The 20817-nt window shown below is 36.6% G+C and overlaps 2 protein-coding genes across 14 annotated transcripts in view; one reads left to right on the forward strand and one right to left on the reverse strand.

Moving 5' to 3' along the window:
- sptan1 (spectrin alpha, non-erythrocytic 1) overlaps nucleotides 1-8873 on the forward strand; it is a 288463-nt gene extending 279590 nt beyond the window's left edge. For all 12 annotated transcript variants that reach the window (XM_069918885.1, XM_069918909.1, XM_069918901.1 and 9 more), the window contains 5 exons: nucleotides 3875-4071; nucleotides 4645-4698; nucleotides 4781-4927; nucleotides 5446-5593; nucleotides 8564-8873. In XM_069918885.1, coding sequence (XP_069774986.1) covers nucleotides 3875-4071; nucleotides 4645-4698; nucleotides 4781-4927; nucleotides 5446-5593; nucleotides 8564-8689 — 672 coding nt within the window. In that variant the 3' untranslated portion in view covers nucleotides 8690-8873. The remainder of the gene's footprint in view (nucleotides 1-3874; nucleotides 4072-4644; nucleotides 4699-4780; nucleotides 4928-5445; nucleotides 5594-8563) is intronic.
- Nucleotides 8874-9164: 291 nt separating this feature from the next.
- The window catches only part of dync2i2 (dynein 2 intermediate chain 2), a 69850-nt gene continuing 58197 nt past the window's right edge, over nucleotides 9165-20817 (reverse strand). For both annotated transcript variants that reach the window (XM_069919004.1, XM_069918995.1), the window contains one exon: nucleotides 9165-11353. In XM_069919004.1, coding sequence (XP_069775105.1) covers nucleotides 11115-11353 — 239 coding nt within the window. In that variant the 3' untranslated portion in view covers nucleotides 9165-11114. The remainder of the gene's footprint in view (nucleotides 11354-20817) is intronic.

Below are 20817 nucleotides of genomic sequence, written 5' to 3' on the forward strand. Positions count from 1 at the left end.
CTTGTTTTTGTTATGCTTTTCACTCGAACCTCTCAAATCTGTCCAATTTCTCTTTTAAATAATGCCTATCAGAAATTTAAAACTACTTGAGTAAAGCAATTTCTCATCTGTCTCCCCTTTTTTTTTAAACCAACCAATTGGTTGCCTGTCAGAAGAAAATGTTTCTTTCTTCTTGCTCTATCCACATGTGTCGATCGGGCCATCACCAATTTAATATCAGAGCAAACCCAGGTTCTTATTATATGTAATTTGTTTGTCTTTTTTCCTTGATGCCAATACCATTTTCTTAGTTTGCTCTGTCTTAAGCTGCCATGCTAGGAATTTGTGCATTTTTTCACCTAGTTCATAATATTTCTGTTTTGTCTTCATTATATTCTTCTCCACCTTATATGTTTGTAGTGTTTCATATTTTATTTTTTTATCCGCCAATTCTCTTCTTTTAGTTGTATCTTCCTTCATTGCTAATTCTTTTTCTATATTTACTATTTCCCTTTCCAACTGCTCTGTTTCCTGATTATAGTCCTTCTTCATCTTGGTTACATAACTTATTATTTGCCCTCTAATGAATGCTTTCATTGCATCCCATAGTATAAACTTATCTTTCACTGATTTCGTATTTATTTCAAAATACATTTTAATTTGTTTTTCAATAAATTCTCTAAAATCCTGCCTTTTAAGTAACATGGGGTTTAATCTCCATCTATACATTCTTGGAGGGATGTCCTCTAACTTTACTGTCAATATTAAGGGTGATAGTATTCTAGCTTTATATTCTGTTTTTTTTGCTCTATCTTGCATACGAGCTGATAACAAAAATAGGTCTATTCTTGAGTATGTTTTATGTCTAGCCGAGTAATATGAATATTCCTTTTCCTTTGGGTGTTGTTTCCTCCATATATCCAAAAGTTGCATTTCTTCCATCGATTTAATTATAAATTTGGTTACTTTGTTCTTTCTGTTAATTTTTTTCCCAGTTTTGTCCATATTTGAATCCAAATTCAGGTTGAAATCCCCTCCTATTAATATGTTGCCCTGCGTATCTGCTATCTTCAAAAAGATATCTTGCATAAACTTTTGATCTTCTTCGTTAGGTGAATATACATTGAGTAGATTCCAAAACTCCGAATATATCTGACATTTTATCATTACATATCTCCCTGCTGGATCTATTATTTCCTCTTCTATTTTAAATGGCACATTTTTACTAATTAATATAGCTACTCCTCTTGCTTTTGAATTATACGATGCTGCTGTTACATGTCCTACCCAATCTCTCTTTAATTTCTTGTGCTCCAATTCAGTTAAATTGTGTTTCTTGTACAAATGCTATATCAATTTTTTCTTTTTTCAGTAAATTTAGCAGTTTCTTCCTTTTAATTTGGTTATGTATTCCATTAATATTTAAAGTCATATAGTTCAACGTAGCCATTTTATACTTTGTTTATATTCCCTTTCCGTTTCTCCATCATTACCTTTCCTTCTTATCCATTTCTGTTTTCTTGTTTTGAACCCTTTATAAGACAACATTCCTAAAACATCAAACATTTTCCTTATTCTCCTATTTAAAACTTCTTTAGCCCCAATCCCCCCTTCCCCTCCTGAGTTGTCCTTTATCCCTTGTCGGACAACCACATCTCCCCTCTCCATTTGGATTTGCGAATTCACTCGCAAGCGTCAGCTGATTTTGCAGTGACCGTAACTCCTCCCCCCCCAGCCCCCCCCCAGAAAAGATTTCACTTTTCATATGTAACAAAGGTCACTCTTTTAATTCCCTCCTTATTCCCTCTATTCCATTTCCTTCCCTTATTAATTCTTGTCTATACTATCTATATTTTCCTCTAAATACGGATACATTCATGTATGCACATTATACATATATACACATATACCTCTTTACCCACATACATATAAATCATGGTCATTTTTACTCTTATTACATGTCTTCATCTCTCTGTTTGTTTTGTAGTTGTTCTGCAAATTTCCTTGCTTCCTCTGGATCCGAGAATAATTTTTTTCCATAAGATCGTTTTCAGTGTATTGAACTCCTTCCTCTTCTTCAGGAGTTCAAAACTTATGTGTCTTTTTAGTTCGCAGTCTTTTGTACTCTCGTTACACGTCTTCATCTCTCAGTCTATTTTGTAATTGTTCTGCAAATTTTCGTGCTTCCTCTGGATCCGAGAATAGTCTGTTTTGCTGTCCTGGAATAAATATTTTCAATACCGCTGGATGCTTTAGTATAAATTTATACCCTTTCTTCCATAAAATTGCCTTTGCTGTATTGAATTCCTTTCTCTTCTTCAGGAGTTCAAAACTTATATCTGGATAAATGAAGATTTTTTGCCCTTTGTACTCCAGTGGCTTATTGCCCTCTCTTACTTTTTCCATTGTTTTCTCCAGTACCTTTTCTCTTGTAGTATATCTTAGGAATTTTACTAAAACAGATCTTGGCTTTTGTTGTGATTGTGGTTTAAAGGCCAATGCTCTATGTGCCCTTTCTATTTCCATTTCTTGCTGTAGTTCTGGACATCCTAGGATCCTAGGGATCCAATCTTTTATAAACTCTCTCATATTCTTGCCTTCTTCATCTTCCTTAAGGCCCACTATCTTTATGTTATTTCTTCTGTTATAATTTTCCATTATATCTATTTTCTGAGCTAACAGTTCTTGTGTCTCCTTAACTTTTTTATTAGATTCCTCTAATTTCTTTTTTAAGTCCTCTACCTCCATTTCTACTGCTGCTTCTCGTTCTTCCACCTTGTCCATTCTTTTTCCCATTTCTGATAAGGTCATATCTATTTTATTCATTTTCTCTTCTGTATTGTTTATTCTTCTTCTTAAATCACTAAATTCTTGCGCTTGCCATTCTTTAAATGACTCCATGTATTCTTTAATAAGAGAAAGTATATCCTGTGTTGCCTTTCCCTTCTTCTTCTATTTCACTGTACTCTTCCTCTTCCTCTGGGTTGGCCATCTGTTGTTTCTTTTTTGTCCTTTTCTTCTCTTCTTTCTTGTTTTCGTTGTCTTCTATGTTCTCCTCTTGCTGCAGCTGTTCTGCAGCTGTCATTGCCGGCTGTGGAGATCGACTCCCCAGCTGGTCACCCCTCCCGTCGGTGTGTTTTTTTTCATGCGCGGTTGCGCACTTTTACTCGGCTCAGCGAGCCATTTTTGTAGTCCACTTTCTACCGACCTGAGGGAGCGGGTTTCTCTCTCCACCGCGGGCCTCTTCGAACAGGTAAGGCCTTCTCCTTCTTCTTCCGTTGTCTTCTCTTCCTCTCTTCTTACCGTTGGTTTCGATTTTTCTTTTTTCGTTGCCATCTTCTTTCCACCTTTATGCTCGCTTTACTTTAATTTTAATTTTTGTGCCTTTGTGTTTTCCTTTGTTTTTTCCGACTTTTCTGGAGAGGGCTGGAGTTCACCGTCCGGCCACTACTCCATCACGTGACTCCTCCCAGCAAACCCAGGTTCTTAATGGATATATCCAACTGGACTGTCATTTCTGGTATTATTCTGGTTAATAACCATGGCACCTTTCCTGAGATAATAACTTAGGAGGTTGAATTACAGTCCACCATCCAGGCTTCAGTTTAGAGTGATAACTGAGACTTGCATAAAGGATTATTACCTGACCCAAAGTATAAAATGCTTTAAATAGGACAATGTTTCTACATTGAAAGGACTGTTTGCCTAAAGAGACATGTGCAGCTTTACAATGATATTATTTTCTGTAGTTTTTGTGGTTTGTATTTGGAATGCCATTAATGGTCTTTTGTGAATATAGAGAAGAGCAACCAGTAGTATTTTTTTAAAATTGTTGGGAAAATAGAACCTGGAAGGTCGTGACCCTGCTCCTTGACTATGATACCTTTTCATCCAGAGAAAACATCAGGAGATTCGGGCAATGAGAAGTCAATTGAAAAAAATTGAGGATCTTGGGGCAGCAATGGAGGAAGCATTGATCTTGGATAATAAGTATACTGAACACAGCACTGTGGGGTTGGCACAGCAGTGGGACCAATTGGATCAACTGGGCATGCGAATGCAACACAACTTAGAACAACAAATACAGGCCAGGTAAGCAAGAATGTGTAAATCCTTGAAAATGTGCAGAGTACATTTACCAATTAGGCAGCAAGGAAGAAGAATTTTAATTGTAAAGTGATTGTTCTTTGAAGTAACTTAAGATCTGATAGATGCCTGGCTTTGACAATCCAGGCAAAGGAAAACTGTTCCCTTGTATAAAAGCCAAATGTAGGATTTTAGACGAGAGAATATACACAGGAGGGGCTGAGGAATTTTGATATACTGAATATTGATTTAGACCAGGGGTGGACAACCTTTTAATTTTTAAATTAGACGTACAGCACGATAACAGGCCATTTTGGCCCACAAGTGCATACCAGGGTTTAGGTTAATTGGGCAGCACGGACTTGTTACCGTGATGTATGTCTAAATTAAAAGGTTGCTCACCCCTGATTTAGACCTTGCTGCCGATGACAACGATGGAAGCAGAAAAGGATTTTGAGAGAAAATGAATGAGAAAAATAAATGTGTAGCAGTGGCATGAAGGAAATGGATTGCACTTTTACCATGAGTTGAAATGTATATTTGTTATGAAAACTATAATTGCTTTTTCTCTGTTTATAGGAATACTACTGGTGTGACAGAGGAGGCTCTTAAAGAATTCAGCATGATGTTCAAGTAAGTGTGGGTGGATTTAGGTGTTTATTTTAAGATATGCAGTCATTGTGCTGACATTATCATTTTAACTTTTCTCCCCAAGGCATTTTGACAAGGATAAATCAGGACGCCTGAATCACCAGGAGTTTAAATCATGCTTGCGCTCCCTGGGTTATGATTTGCCGATGGTAGAAGAAGGAGAACCGGACTCTGAGTTTGAAGCTATACTGAATGTTGTTGACCCCAACCGGTGAGTACTGTTAGCAGATTGGCACTGGAGATCATTTAAGATTTTATTACATTAACATTTTAGAATCAAGACTTGACTAATTTGTCAAGGCTGCAGAAAACCCAATGTCTATTTGAGCCATGCAAAATGTAAAATCGTCTGTCTATTATGCCCCAGTCACTGGCAGAAAGACAAAACTACATGGAACTTTTGTGCTCTGCTTCCAATGCATCTCACTGTAGAACAGATGGTCAATGCTTGCTGTTCAGATCAATGTGTGATTTTTGGCCCCATGTGGTAGTCATCAGAGAGAGATAGGTGGTGATGGAGACATTCTGTATGTTGAGAGTTGTACTCCAGTAGGAAGTCTGCAAACTACAGTACTTGAAAATGCATTATTCTCTTCCATTATACACAGTGACCATTTCTCTAACTGCACATTAAATGTTCAGTAAAGTTAAAATTTTAAATAGAAATCTTTAAAGTAGAATTTTATTTTCCTTGTATGCATTTTGACATTTCCTTCATCTTGTTTGCAGAGATGGATATGTTTCACTACAGGAATACATGGCCTTTATGATCAGTAGAGAGACAGAGAATGTTAAGTCTAGTGAGGAAATTGAGAGTGCTTTCCGTGCCCTCAGCTCAGAAGGAAAACCGTTTGTAACACGTGAAGAATTGTATCAGGTACTGCAGCATCGATACATTGTGTGTGTGATCAGTCATAGAGCTTGTTTTATACAATTCATCTATACTCTTTAAATCAACCTGCATTAGCCCAGATTCATCTTCTCCTTTCCTATCTAAGTACAGCAAAATCCCTGTTATCCAGAATTCGAGCAATCAGCACAAAATAAGAAGGTAAAAAATACAAAGTTTAAAATTGCCCCCACCCCCACCCCCCCCCCCCCCACCCTCCCCCCCCCCCCCACCCGGTTAGTTTGCCAATCATGCAATCTCGAGCAACCAGGAAATTTGTGTATCTGGCATCTATCCCAAAGGTGCCAGAAACAGAGTTTTACTTTAACATGTCTAAATACTTTGTAAATGTTGTAATTTTATCTGGCAGTTTCCCAGAAAACTAGCACCCTCTGAGGGAAAACTTGCCTCTCAGATCTCCTTTAAATTCCATCCTCTTCCCATCTTAAATTGTACTCTCTACTTTTTAGAATAGTCTCTTGGAGAAAATAAAACCTGTGCCGCTCAATTTTAAAAACCTTCAAGGTCACCACTCAGTCCATTAAACTGTGTTTTGAGGTCAGGGTGAAAGTTAGCCTGTGCTCCTCGCTCTGGCCCTACAGTTTTATTCAGGTGCCCACCTGCTTTTTTCTTACACCTTGATGAAGAGTTCAGGACAGAAATTTTATTTATTTTTGCCATAAAGAATGCTGTGCGACCTGAGTTTCTCCAGCATTTTTATGTATTAAACTTGTACCCTCAAGTCTCTTTGCTCAACACCACTCCCCATGAGACTCGGCTTGTTTTCAATTCAGTGTGCAAATCCTACCCTGGTTTAATCTACTGCAATCCAATACCATACATCGCACTTAGCTGAATTAAATTCCATCTGCCATTTCCTTGGCCCACTTTCCAGTTGATGTTGATCCTGTTCTCTTAGATAACATCAAAGTAATTTAACAGTGGACAGTGAAGGTTATCTGCTACTACCACTGACAAGCTAATTCTGAACTTAGTATCTGTATAAATCTGCATACCCAGTAGGACCTAGTCCAAGGACTTGCTGAACTCCCTGTAGCGCCCTGCCATTGATTTTATTGATAACCTTTTTTAAAAAAAAACAAATTTGTGAGACACCTACACAGAAAGCCAGGCTAACTATCCCTTATTAATCCTTGCCTTTCCAAATGTAGGTGGATCCTGTCTCTGAGAATCTTCTCCAGTAACTTGCATACTAACATTAAGCTTACTAGCATGTGATTCCCTGGATTATCCTTACAGCCTTTTTCCAAATAAAGACACATTAGCCATCTCCCAGCATTTTACCCACCTGTGTTTAATGCAAATATCTGCCAGGGATTCTGCAATTTCTTCCCATCATTACCTGGCATACAATAATCTTTTCAAACCATCATGGTTTACTTCCGAGTTATCTAGCCTCCCCATAGAAAATCTTCCCATCCTGTGGCTCCACACAAAGATGTCTTTGTTAATCTTTAAACTCTATTCTTGCTTTGCTTACTCTTTGGCCTTTAAGATAATGTCTTTCACATTACTGCTAGAGCCATCTCAAACCACTAATTTTTAAGTGAACTTCTGCATTTTGAATACTAAAAAGGATAATCTTGTTTTTAAACAGTATATAACTGATATGAGCTTCCTTTTTCTTGACCAAATCCTCAATATCACTGCTCATCAAGTTGCCAGGAATCAGTTTCCCTGAATTTACCCAGACTCTCTCAAAACCCTCAAACTTACTTGACACTCCAGTCAATGCCATCAAAATTTGCCTTTCAATTGAGGACAAAAGTCCACAATATTGTGTTAATCTCTGTAAACCTATTCTACAACAATCTAATCTTTCTCTACCTCATGCCCTTTAGCCTTTTATTTTTCTTACATCATGTGCATATCCAAGTGCCTTTTGAATGTCCCTATTGTATCAACCTCCACCATTACCCCAGCAATGTATTCCAGGCACCCACTACTTTAAAAAAAACACCTGAAATCATTTAAATTTTATTCCATTTACCTTAAACAGATGTCCTCTGGTATTTGCTGCCCACCCTCAGCCCCACATTATATTCCTCTATTAAGTCATCTCGTCCTTCATTGCTCCAAAGAGAAAAGCCAGGCAGCATCCTGGTAAAGTATCTACATCCTTCCTGCTATGACGCAACTAGAATTGAATGCAGTACTCCAAGGTCTTATGGAGCTGCCACATCACCTCACGTCTCGAACTCATTACCCTAATGAATGCCAGCACACCATATTTTTAAGCACTTGCGCAACAACCTTGAGGGATCTAGACCAGTCCTGTCTTTTTCCATAACTATCTGAACATTAATGGATATATGTATGGTCTGGTTCCAAAGTGTTCTCCTCAGTTATTCATTGCCCTCCCACATTTTCAGCTGATCATGTTTCTATTGTATTTTTGGGTAACCATCCTCACTCTCAACAATTCTACCAATTTTGTCATTAGTAAACTTGATTATCAGAACCTGTTGTTTGACAAAAGTCCCAGCACCAATCCCTGCATATGCCACTTGTTGCAAATTTCCAGTTAAAGAAACATTAACTACCTACCTACCTACCACTAGGCTCTGCTTTCCTTAGCACCCAGCAAATTTTGGATCCAGTCTAAAGGGACCCTTGTGCTTTTACCTTGTGGATCATCCTTACTGAACTCCACATAACCCATACTTCATTAATTTTCATAGTGACCTCTTCAAAACATAGATCTGAGACACATCTCTCCTCACCAAACCATGCTGACTTATAATCATTATCAACTTTCTAAGTGAACATAAATTCTGTTCCACTGATACAAGACTCACCAGTCTTTAAGGTCCAGGGTTGTCCTTGCTTCCCTTTCTAAACAAGAAAATAAAACATTGACCAAAAATTTTACTAGATTAAGTAAACAAACTTATTACACCTTCCACAAACTTAACAAATGTTGTGCTTTCTTTCCAGAACTTGTCTAGGGAGCAGGCTGATTACTGCCTCTCGCACATGAAACCGTATACAGATAGCAAAGGCAGAGAGATTCCTTCAGCCTTCGACTATGTGGAATTCACACGATCATTGTTTGTGAACTAAACTCCCAAAATCTAAGATGATAATTGCTCTGCATGACCCTGCCTAATTTCCATGCACCTTTAAATTGTGTGGGCACAACTTTGATTAATCTGTTTGCTTGTGCTTTGCTTAGATTTTTTTAAAAACTGTATACTCTACTTCAGTGTTCTGAAAACATTAAACATTTACTGATTCAAACTAAGAACTGGTTATGTTATTCAATTACTGAAAATAATTTCATTGTTACAATACTCGACTGGAGTTTTCATCCCTGGCGTACAACTATGGTTTATATTTTTACATTAATGTAATTGTTTAAGTTTGTAACCTTAAGCATTGTTCTACAGTAAATGTTTGTGGCATCAAATGTCTCAGAAATTTCAGTCTAGTACATTCACTGATTTCTCTTTCTGTGCAGGACATTACTTCTCCAAAATGCACTTGTGTTTAGTTGAATACAATTTTCCTTCAGCTTGGCAAAATAGTGAAACAACTGTTAGAAATAATCTTGTATTTCCTGAAACAGTGGAGAAAAGTGCCTGCAGGAGGGTGAAATCTGCAACTTCAGGAGCGATTAGCTGCATTAACTCAATGAAGTAGTACTAGTCCCACTGCTAGTCCATGTAAAGCAGCATTTGTTAACAGTTTTTGGACCAGCAAGGTCACTGCATTTAAAGGTATTTCAACAGACAAGGTGATTTACATGACAATAACAGAATCTTGAATATACAAACAAGATCAGTGCAAGATAACTGAATACTTGCTCACCAATTCCCCCTGTTTGGCTGTGGAACTCAGAGCATCTGGCAAACAGCTGTGAGTTGAAACCATACCGTCCACAAAGAGTGATGGGGTTGTTTACGATGAATCAACTCAATACCAGGATATCAAAGCTCCTATGCTCTATGACCTTCCATTATAAGGTCATAAGGACTCCAGTCCCTGAAATAACTGATCAAAGAATAATTCAGTGATTGGACAAGAGCAAGCTTTGATCTGCCTGACAAAGCCAAACTGACTAGTCTAGCCCAGAGACATTGACTGGAGAGAAGGCATTGAACTTGCCCAAAAACAACTCAAAAATCTGGCAATTTTTGTAGTAATAACTTGTCAATTGTTCCATTGCAATGGCATGAAGTTGGATAAATACTAAGCAGCAGTATCATACAGATTCACATCTTGAAATGCAAGGAAATTAGAATTCAATTTTAAAAAAATTCTTTGCAATTGTCACTTAATAAACTGAAATGTCATTTGGATTTTTTTTTATATAAAGTATTTTTGTTCAAGTCCAGTTTATAAATCTGTCAAGTTTTTACCACTTCAACCAATTTCTTGATTAGACAAAAGGAGCCCAGCACAGAGGAGAGCTGAATCATTGCACTAAGCAACATGTTTGAATTGACACCAAATATCATTAATCTACTTAGTGTTATTTTTCCCACCAGTAGTTACTGTGGAATATTTTTTCTTGGGGTACAGGGACAAATACAGACAGTTATTCTCAAGAAAATAGGTTTTACTTCACTCTTAAAAAATACTTGGATATTTAAGGATTGTGACTCCCCTGATCTACACTCTCAATAACAAACATCTTCCCTGTAAAAGACCTTGGATTCTTTTCTCACCAGCCATACATGCAGCCAAAGAGAACCCAATCAGTTTAGGGCAGTGTTCTCAACCTTTTTCTTTCCACTCATGTACCACTTTAAGTATTCCCTATCCCATAGGTGCTCTGTGATTAGTAAGGGATTACTTAGTGGTATGTGAGTGGAAAGAAAATGTTTGAAAACCACTATTTTAATTGTACCTAAGTGACTTGTTATGTGTACGGTTTCATAACTCCAAAGGAAATGGGCCACTGACAAATTTTCTCAAGCTTTTCTCCCCCTACCCATATACCACCTTAAGCAATCACTTACTAATATCTGAGCACCTATGGCATAGTGATTACTTAAGATATAATGTGAATTTTAAAAGGTTGCCCATCCCTGGTATAAGTGAATCCTCTGCCCCTCCACAATGTTGGATAGCAACACACAGTTCAAAACAGCTGGCCAGGTGTTTCATGGTTACAATTTTTTTTAAACAATTCCTGTTCTTAAGTACAGGTACACAATCCTTTATCCAGAACCCTTGGGGGACAGTGCGTTCCGGATTTCGGAAAGCCCATCTGAATTGTGCTGCCGTTTCCACCCCCTTCCAGTCGCCCGGCTGCCTCTCTCCCCACTTCCGGATTTTAGAAGTCTGGATAAAGGATCGTGTACCTGTACTTTATATCCACACTAAAAAAAAAGGTACCAACTAGTGTCAAACATTACAACAGACGAATATTAAAATTTTAAGTTTTGTAAGAAGATTTACTGAACAAGTTCAGGTACAACCTGGAAGTGCTAAAGAGGTGGGGAAAATATTCCCCAGCCCATCTCACTGGGCCTTTAGTCAGTCAATCTGCTACTTCATTGGCAAGTTGCTCGAGCAGAGTCATCTCTCTTGGTCCTTGCTTCATCAGTTCAGCACTCAGCTGCCAGATTTTAACACTTCCTTCTGCATTACCAGCTGCAAGAAGCTGTAGTTGTTTTGGATTAAAAGCCAGGCAGTAAACTGGTTTGCTGTCTGCACACTGCTCAATAGAAATGGATGGACAAAGAAAACTCTGCCCAAGGTCACAAATCAACACTGATCCTGTAGGAATAAGAAAATAAAGTAAATTCTCAAGGTTATCCCTCTATAAAACAATGTTTCTTTAAACATTTAAGGTATTGAGAAACAAAAAACCTTTACATTCTAAAGTTTTAACTTTCATGGAAACATAGTTGTGAAAGTTGGCCATTCACTCCATGACAGCTCTACCATCCAGTACAATCTTGGCTGACCATCTACTTTATAATCTTGTTCCCACCTTCTCCCTATATCACTGACATTAATAAATAACTGTTTCCTTCATGACTATATTTAGACTTGGTTTCCTCTATTATGGAGAATTCCACAGGTTCAAGCTGTTTTTCCTGATTTTGATTCCATATCCTTTCTAATCCTGTTGGCATGTCATTTGGTTCTATGAGATTCCTCTCATTCTTCGACACATTAGTGAATATAGTCCTAATCACTCCAACATGAAAAATACTGTTATCCCAGGAAAACAGTCTAAATATCATTTGTAACACACCTTTCATGACAAGAACATCCTCATCTTAAAAAAAATCTAGATACAAAATTCTAGATGGGGGTCTCACAAAGGCTACAGCTGGAAGATATCTTCTTGCAATGAAGACCAGCAAAACATTTGCATCCCTACATACTGCATCTATTCCTTTGCTTTCATGACTGGTAGATGAGGACAGAGGTGATCTTGCACCTTCATTTTTTCTTATTCATCACCAAATAATACTCTGTATGTAGAATCAAATAGGAAAACATCATATTTAATGTATTTGCACGCACCAAACTCATCTAAATCACCTGAGTCTTTTTGCTTTTTCCCCCCCTCACACCTCATATTTTCTCCCTGTACACTCACCTCTATACAGGCCTTACCAAAATTCTTCAACATCTTAATACACCATATCCATTGGTTTTACATTATTTTACCAGCTAAATCCTCAAAAACACTCCAATAATATGTTAATTTTCTTTTCATCAGCTACACGACCTATAGCACTTTCTAAGCATTCAATCTGGATAAATTTACACTAGTAAAAACACAACAAAATGCTGAAGGAACTCAGCTGGTCTTGCAGCATCCATAGGAGATAGATCTACATAGTGCAGACATTTTAGGCATGAGCCCTTCTTCAAGATACAAGCAAAAAACAGGAAACTTCAGAATAGAAATAGTCCCAGACTAACAAAAGATTGGAGGATACCCAGACAGAAGAGGAGGTGTTCCCCCAATTTCTGGGTGGTCTCAGTCTGGCAGTGCATGAGTCTGTGGTCAGACATGTCAGCAAAGGAATGGGATGGGAAATTGAATGTCCTCACCTACCAACCCACCAGCCCCCACACACAACACATCCTCCTCTGCCATTTCTGCCACCTACCACTTGATACCACCACTAGACACATATTGCCCTCTCCACCAATCATCCCCTTAGTCCTTGCGGCCACACCTTCTCCCTCACCACCATTTGGAGCCCCAAACAATCCTTCCAAGAGAAGCCACCTTTCACATTTACAGGGGTCATCTACTGCAACCGGAGCTCCCGTTGTGGCCTCCTCTATATCGGAGAGATTGGGCACAGACTGGGAGATCTCTTTGTGAAGCACGTCAGCTCTGTCCGCTGCAGTAGCATGGATCTCCCAGTGGTCACCCATTTCAATTCCCTATCCTAATCCCTTGCTGACATGTCCATGTCTTTTTTTTTTAAATATTTTATTTAAGTTTATTTACATGTAATTAATAAATCATCATACAATAGATGATTAAATTGAAAAATTTTTCATTTATTACATAATGGTATAACCCCTCCCCTTCCCTCCCTCTCCCAACCCTCAAAAATTATGTAAAGAATAATATATAGTATTAAAAAAAAAGAAAAAAAGCAGAGTATCATTGATTGCTCAGGGTATCGCTCCCCCCACACACTGGAATTAAACAGATTTTATATGGTCATTTTCATTTTAAGAACAGGCTGGAAGAACATTTCTACATATTTATACCAAATGTTTGCATATACATGCTCCAAATTCACAAAAATATAGAATATTTATTTCTCAAATTATACGCATTTTTTTCTAAAGAAATACAGCTTTGTATTTCTGCATTCTATCTTCCCATGTAAATCCGATTTTCAAGACACTGCATTACATTTCCTTGCTACTGCTAATTTAACAAATTTCAATTGATATATTGATAATTTTAACTTAGGTCTTGCTCCTACATTTCCCAATAGGAATAAATCTGGATTTAGCGGAAATACAATACCTGTAACTTGTTCTAAGTTCCCAAGATCCACCCAAAAAAGGTTCTACCTTGGAGCATGACCAAGTTGAATGCAAGAAAGTACCTATCTCTTCACCACACCTTAAACATTGATCTGATATGTCTAGTTTCATTCTATTCAATGTTTGTGGTGTTAAAATATAACTGATGCAAAAAATTATACTGAACTAATCCACATCTTACATGAATAGTATTTGACAGAGATCTAACCATCTTTGTTCATCAATTGTAATTTTCAAGTCCAGCTCCCATTCCTGTCTAGATTTATGCATTCTTTGTTTAAATAGTTCCCTTTTGCAATAAAAGATATATTGAAGAAGTAAATTTCTTAATATTTCCTCTCCTAATAAGAGTTTCCACCTCACTACAAATGGGTAAATGCAACCCTAAACCTAACATTTCCCTTAAATATACCCTCAGCTGGAAATAACAGCTATTCAACATTCCATATTTACTCCTCAATTGTTCAAAAGACATCAATTAGCCTTGTTCATAACAATCTTCAATATTTTTAACACCCTTACTAAACCAAATGATTAAAAATAGATTATTTTTTGAAAAAGGTACAAATTAGTTTTGAACTAAAGGCATATACTTCCTTTTATTCCAATTTCGTCGTTTATCTTTTTCCAAACAGTAATCAAATGTTTCAACCCCAGTTAATAATTTTGAATCCAATTTGTATATAAATTCCTCTGCTAATCTCTATCCTATTTTATCTAACTCTATTTTAATCCATACTGGTTTTTATACTCCTTTAAAGAGAGAGGCAAGAAATCTTAATTCTTAAGTTAGGAAGCTGTAAACCTCCCAATGTTAATCTTTCTATAGAGACATTTTACCTTTCCAAAGAAATATCCTTACATTTAATTAATTCTTGAAAAAACTTTTGTGGCAAAAAATAGGTAAGGTTTGAAAGAGATATTGAATTCTTGGGAATATAGTCATCTTTATACAATTAACCCTTCCTGCTAATGTTATAGATAAAGTCATCCATTTTTAAAAATCTTTTTCCACTTTTTAAAAGTAATGGCAGATAATTCAATTTATATATATTTTTTTTAAACAATTTTTGCCTACACAGATCCCTAAATATTTAATTCCATCATTGGCCATTTAAATTGAGTATTTCTTTGATAGTAACTATAATCTCCTTCTGTAAGAGGAATAATTTCACTTTTGTCCCAATTTATTTTCTAACCAGATACCATATTCTTCTAAGTTAAAGTATAATTTCCTTAAAAGTCTCAGGTTCTATCATATATTAAAACATCATCAGCAAATTTTATGCGCTTCTTGATATACCTTAAATCCCTTAATTTCCAAATCACTTCTGGTAATAGCTCTGTAACTAGTATAAACAAAGTTGGAGATAAAGGACATCCTTTTCTACTTGATCTTGTCAATTAAAATGGGGTAGATATCTGTCCATTAATTACTACTTCAGCTTTAGGATAATTAGGATAATTGCCTTAATCCAATTTATAAACGTTTGATCAAATCCAAATTTATCCAGAACTTTAAACAAAAAGTCACATTCCAATCTGTCAAAGGCTTTTTCTGCATCTAAAGCCACAGCATCACTTAGATCTTTTCTGTGTCAAATTTACAATACTAAGTAGTCTGGCCACATTATCTGCTGATTGTCTCTTTTTAACAAAGCCTGTCTGGTCCATATTTATTAATTTAGTCATCCTTTTTGCCAATATTTTAGCAATTATCTTGTAATCTGCATTCAATAATGAAATAGGTCTGTATACTGAGGGTTTCAAAGGATCTTTTTTTTAGTATCACAATAATTACTGCAGTTGAAAATGATTCTGGAAGAGTATGCATTCTTGATACTTGATCAAGTATTTTCAGAAAAATGGGAATCAATAGATCTTTAAATTCTTTATAAAATTCAGGTGGGAAACCATCTTCTCCCAGGGCTTTATTGCTTTATAAAAAATAAATTGCCTGCTTCTCTTCTAATTGTGTAAAATTAGCACTTAATTCTGCTTGTTCTAATGTGCTCAATCTAGGAAAATGTATCTGAGATGAATATATATCTGACCTATATATTTTAAGAGTAAAATTTCTTAATTAATTTATTTCTTGAGGTTTGTAGCTAATGACGTTCAAACCATTTTAATTATATTATTTGTTCTTGATACCTGCTCTGCTTTCAATTGTCATGCAAATACTTTGTGACCTTTCACTTAACTCATAATATCTGTTTAGTTCTTATAATAGGCTTTTCTGTTCTATAGGTTTGTAATGTATTATATTGAAGTTTTTTTGTTATTTTGTTAATTGATTGTCTGCATCTACCCTTGGAGCTTCTCTTTTAAAGATCTTTTTCCAAAGCGTTATTTCTTGTTCTAATTGATCTACCTCTTTCATATACTCCTCCTTGATTTTAGAAGTAAAGCTCATAATTTGATCTCTAAGATATGCTTCAAAGTTATCCCAGATTAATGAAAAATTGGTACAACACAGAAGTTCTCCAGTATTACATCATCTACTCAATATTTGGAAGAAGATTCATGTAGAAAGAAATAAAACAAATTATCAATTGCCAAAACTAATATTGACGCAAAACAAGTTACTCCCTTTTACAATAGATAACCTTTCCTTTAGAGAATGGGAGAAAAAAGGGATTAAAAGAATAGAAAATTGTTTTTCAGGAAATAGATTCTTATCCTTTGAACAAATGAAAGATAAATACAATATAACTCAAGATACAGCGCTGGCATACTACCAGTTGAGATCCTACTTGAAGGATAAATTAGGAAGCAGTTTGAGTTTGCCAGAGGGAAGTAACTTTGAATATGTGATTACAGATACAATGATAATCAAAAGATTTATAACAAATATGTACATTAAACTGCAAGAAAAGGAGAATGAGGAAACAAATGGTAAAACTAAACAAAAATGGGAACAAGATTTAAATATAAAGATAAAAAAGGAAACATGGGAGAAGTTATGCTCTGGGACGATGAGAAATACAATAAATACGAGGTTACGTATGATACAATATAACTGGATACACAGGCTATACATTACACCTCAAAAGTTAAATAAATGGGACCCAACAGTATCTGATAGATGTTTTCCATGTAAAAAAGAAATGGGAACAACAATTCATGCAATCTGGACATGTGAAAAGTAGAAAAATTTTGGGAAGATCTAAATCAGATATTAAATAAAATGACAGAAAACAATATACCAAAGAATCCAGAGATCTTCCTCCTAAGTAACATAAAAAACAAAGAATTTGGAATTGATTTGGAGGATGCACAAAAAAGATTTGTTAAGATAGCTCTAGCCGTAGCAAAAAAATGTATTATGTCAACCTGGAAATTGGAAGATAATTTGAAAATACAACAATGGTATATAGAAATGAATAAATGTATTCCATTAGAAAAAATAACATATAGTTTAAGAAATAATATTGAAATATTCAAACAAATATGGGAGCCTTACATTAAACATAATAGCGAAAACCTACCGGGGACAATCACTACCTAAGTTAACGGAAGGAAAAGGAAATGAAAAGAATGGACTCAGTGGAATTTCTGGTGTATTTTTATTGAATGACAACATTGTCTGAGTGGTTTAATGTATCCTAGAGTTTATACCTTAAATGGACGGGAGGGGGGAGGTAGGGAGGGTGGGATGGGAGGAGGGAGGGGGGTGGGAGAAAATGGCACTGTATATGTGTGAAAAGGAAAAAGTGTGTATCATGGTTAATGCGATTTATGGTGTGAAAAGTAAAAATTTTTTAAAAAAGTTATCCCAGATTATAAATAGTTGCATTTGTTTTATAATGAAATCCCAGAAATCTGGTATTTTTAATAGTAATGAATTCAATCTCCATCTATAAACTGATTTATCTTGGTCTGGCATTGCAATCGTCATTAATAAAGGCAAATGATCAGACAAAATTCTCACTTTATATTCTGAATCCAATATCCTGACCTGTAATTGTGCTAAAATCAGAAATAAATCAATTCTGGAATAAAAATCAAGTCTATTTGAACAAAAATAAGTCTTTTTCTCCTAGATGAATTCTTCTCCACACATCTATTAAATTCAAATCTCTCATACCAATGTCGCTTTTGCTGCTTTAACTCCTGATATTGTTCCAGTAGTGACCCAAAATTGGATCCAAATAGAAGTTAAAATCTCCTCCTATTAAATTCTCATGTGCCTCTGTTAAATTCAAAAAAGTTTCCTCAATAAATTTTTCACCATCCACATTTGGTGCATAAAGATTTAGAAGAGTCCATAGTTCTGAATATATTTGGAAATGTATCATCACATATCTCCCTACAGGGCCTATTACTACATTTTGTATTTTAATTGGAAGATTTTTCTCACCAAAATTGCCACTTCTCTTGTCTTAGAATTAAACGATGAAGCTGCCTCATACCCAACCCAGTCCCTTTTCAACTTCAAATGTTCTTTCTCAACTAAGTGTTTCTTGCAGAAAAACCAAGTCTGCTCCCATTTTCTTAATATGCACTAACATTCTTTCTTTTCACCATCCCATTTAACCTATTGACATTAAAATTTATAACTTTCACTACATTACTCATCTTACTAATCCACTCCTTCCTCTGCCTCTGCCTGGGACCCCTCCTTCCTCGTCTCTTTTATTCAAAATCCAGTGTATTGGTGGGCACCTCTTCCAGCAATCCAGATAAAGAAAACAAATTAACTTCTAAAGCTTAAGATACTATATTTATAACTATATATTAACAATACCCCCCCCCCCCCCAGTGGGAGTTGGTTAAATAATACCCAACAATAACTCAACTCTATTTTACAGGTTGCGACCAAAGGCACAAATACCCACATGATACAGTAAGAGTTATAACCATATAACCACTTACAGCACAGAACAGGCCAGTTCGGCCCTAGTAGTCCATGCTGTAACAAATCCCCACCCTCCTAGTCCCATTGACCAGCACCCGGTCCATACCCCTCCAGTCCTCTCCTATCCATGTAACTATCTAGTCTTTCCTTAAATGTAACCAATGATCCCGCCTCGACCACGTCTGTCAGAAGCTCATTCCACATCCCCACCACCCTTTGCGTAAAGAAATTTCCCCTCATGTTCCCCTTATAATTTTCCCCCTTCAATCTTAAACCATGCCCTCTAGTTTGAATCTCCCCCACTCTTAATTGAAAAAGCCTATCCACATTTACTCTGTCTGTCCCTTTTAAAATCTTAAACACCTCTATCAAGTCCCCTCTCAATCTTCTACGCTCCAGAGAAAAAAGCCCCAGTCTGCACAACCTTTCCCTGTAACTCAGACCCTGAAATCCTGTCAACATTCTCGTGAACCTTCTCTGCATTCTCTCTATTTTGTTTATATCTTTCCTATAATTTGGTGACCAAAACTGTACACAGTACTCCAAATTTGGCCTCACCAATGCCTTGTACAATTTCATCATAACCTCCCTACTCTTGAATTCAATACTCCGATTTATGAAGGCCAACATTCCAAATGCCTTCTTCACCACACCATCTACCTGAGTATCAGCCTTGAGGGTACTATTTACCACAACTCCTAAATCCCTTTGTTGCTCTGCACATCTCAATAGCCTACCATTTAATGCATATGATGGGTTAGAAACCCATCTCCTCTCCCAACACCCCCCACCCCCATCCTGGTATATTAATCTTTAATTATTTAATATATATGTAAAAGAGAAAAAAAATCATTAATTTTCAAAAATCAACAGAAGAAAAATAAGTGGACAGTGTTTTAAATTATCCACTCATCCTATACTGCCAAATAGTATTAGCCCATCAAAGCATATTGATAGCAACTATTCCTCATTCCTCCTGGACTCCAGGGAGATCTTACATAAATTCTTCTGCTTGCCCAAAGCTCGAGGAAAAATTTATTTTCACTTCCAGGCAAGAAAATCTTCAAAGTTGCTGGATGGCGCAGCACAAATCGATTTCCTCTTTCCCCAAAGGATCTTCTTAACTGGATTGAATTCTCTTCTTTTTAATAAGTCAGCACTTACGTCAGGATAAAATAAAACTTTATCCCCTGCATTCTCAAGTGGACCTTCTGCTGCTAAGAATCTTCCACCTTGATAGTGAAAAAACTTAATACAAACCATGGATTCTGATTCGGAAGCGGTCTTGGTCTAAGAGCTCTGTATGCTCTTTCAATCTTTATAGGGTGCTTCAGGAATCTATTTTGCAAAGAAAGCAACTAGATCTTGCTCCTCCACTCCTTCTTTAAGACCAACTATTTTGATGTTATTTCTTCTACTAAAATTTTCTAATATGTCCATCTTTTGCTGAAGCTTCTAATTTTCCTTAATTAAGGCGGTGTTAGAATCTTCCACTCTAGTAACTCTGTCATCCATACGTCTCCCTGTGCCTTTCTTCATTTTCCCATCAAATTTATCAGTTTTTCTTTTCAGCTTATTAACAACATCCACAACTCTATTTAATACCCCTTTCACTTCTCTTCTCATTTCATGAAATTTTTATATTAATAAATTGATGCTGGTTATGTCCTTTACCTTTAAAAGTTTTGGTTTCTTTTAATACCTCCTCTTCTAGCAGCTGAGCTCCCTCTTCATCTTCCTCCTCTTCACTCCTGGTCTCTTGAGAGCCCAACTCTTCTCTTCCTCCAGTGGCGTTTCTGAAGGCTCCTGATTTTTGCACATGCGTGATGCGTTTCTGGGTTCTTCTCCAACGCCATCTCCCTGACGCTGCAGGAGAGTGACATCAGCAGAAGTCCCATTGCTAGGATCATTCATCCAAGGAGTGCTTGAGCACTAACTCCCTGCTTCTGACTCACAGCAGGCCTCCGATCTCTCTTGGTCTTCTCATCGCGTTGGGCTCCAGGTAAGGCAGTAGCTACCTTTTTTTGGAGGCATCTTGAAAGTATTGTAGAAGTGTTTAAATTTTTTTTAATAGTTCAAATAATTTCCTCATCAGCACTTTTTTACTAATTCACCAGGAGGGATAGGCTCCTACATCCTAACCCTATGACATCATGTGACATCCCCCCATGTCTGTCCAAGACCCATACACTGCCAGACTGAGACCACCAGCAAATTGGAAGAACAACACCTCATCTTTCGTCTGGAAACCCTCCAACCAGATGGCATTAACAGCGACTTCTCTGGGTTTCATTAAACCTCCCCCCTCCCCCCCCCACCTCTTCCCTGTCACTTTCCTGCAGGT

The sequence above is a fragment of the Narcine bancroftii genome, chromosome 1, assembly GCF_036971445.1.
Source record: "Narcine bancroftii isolate sNarBan1 chromosome 1, sNarBan1.hap1, whole genome shotgun sequence".
NCBI lineage: Eukaryota > Metazoa > Chordata > Chondrichthyes > Torpediniformes > Narcinidae > Narcine > Narcine bancroftii.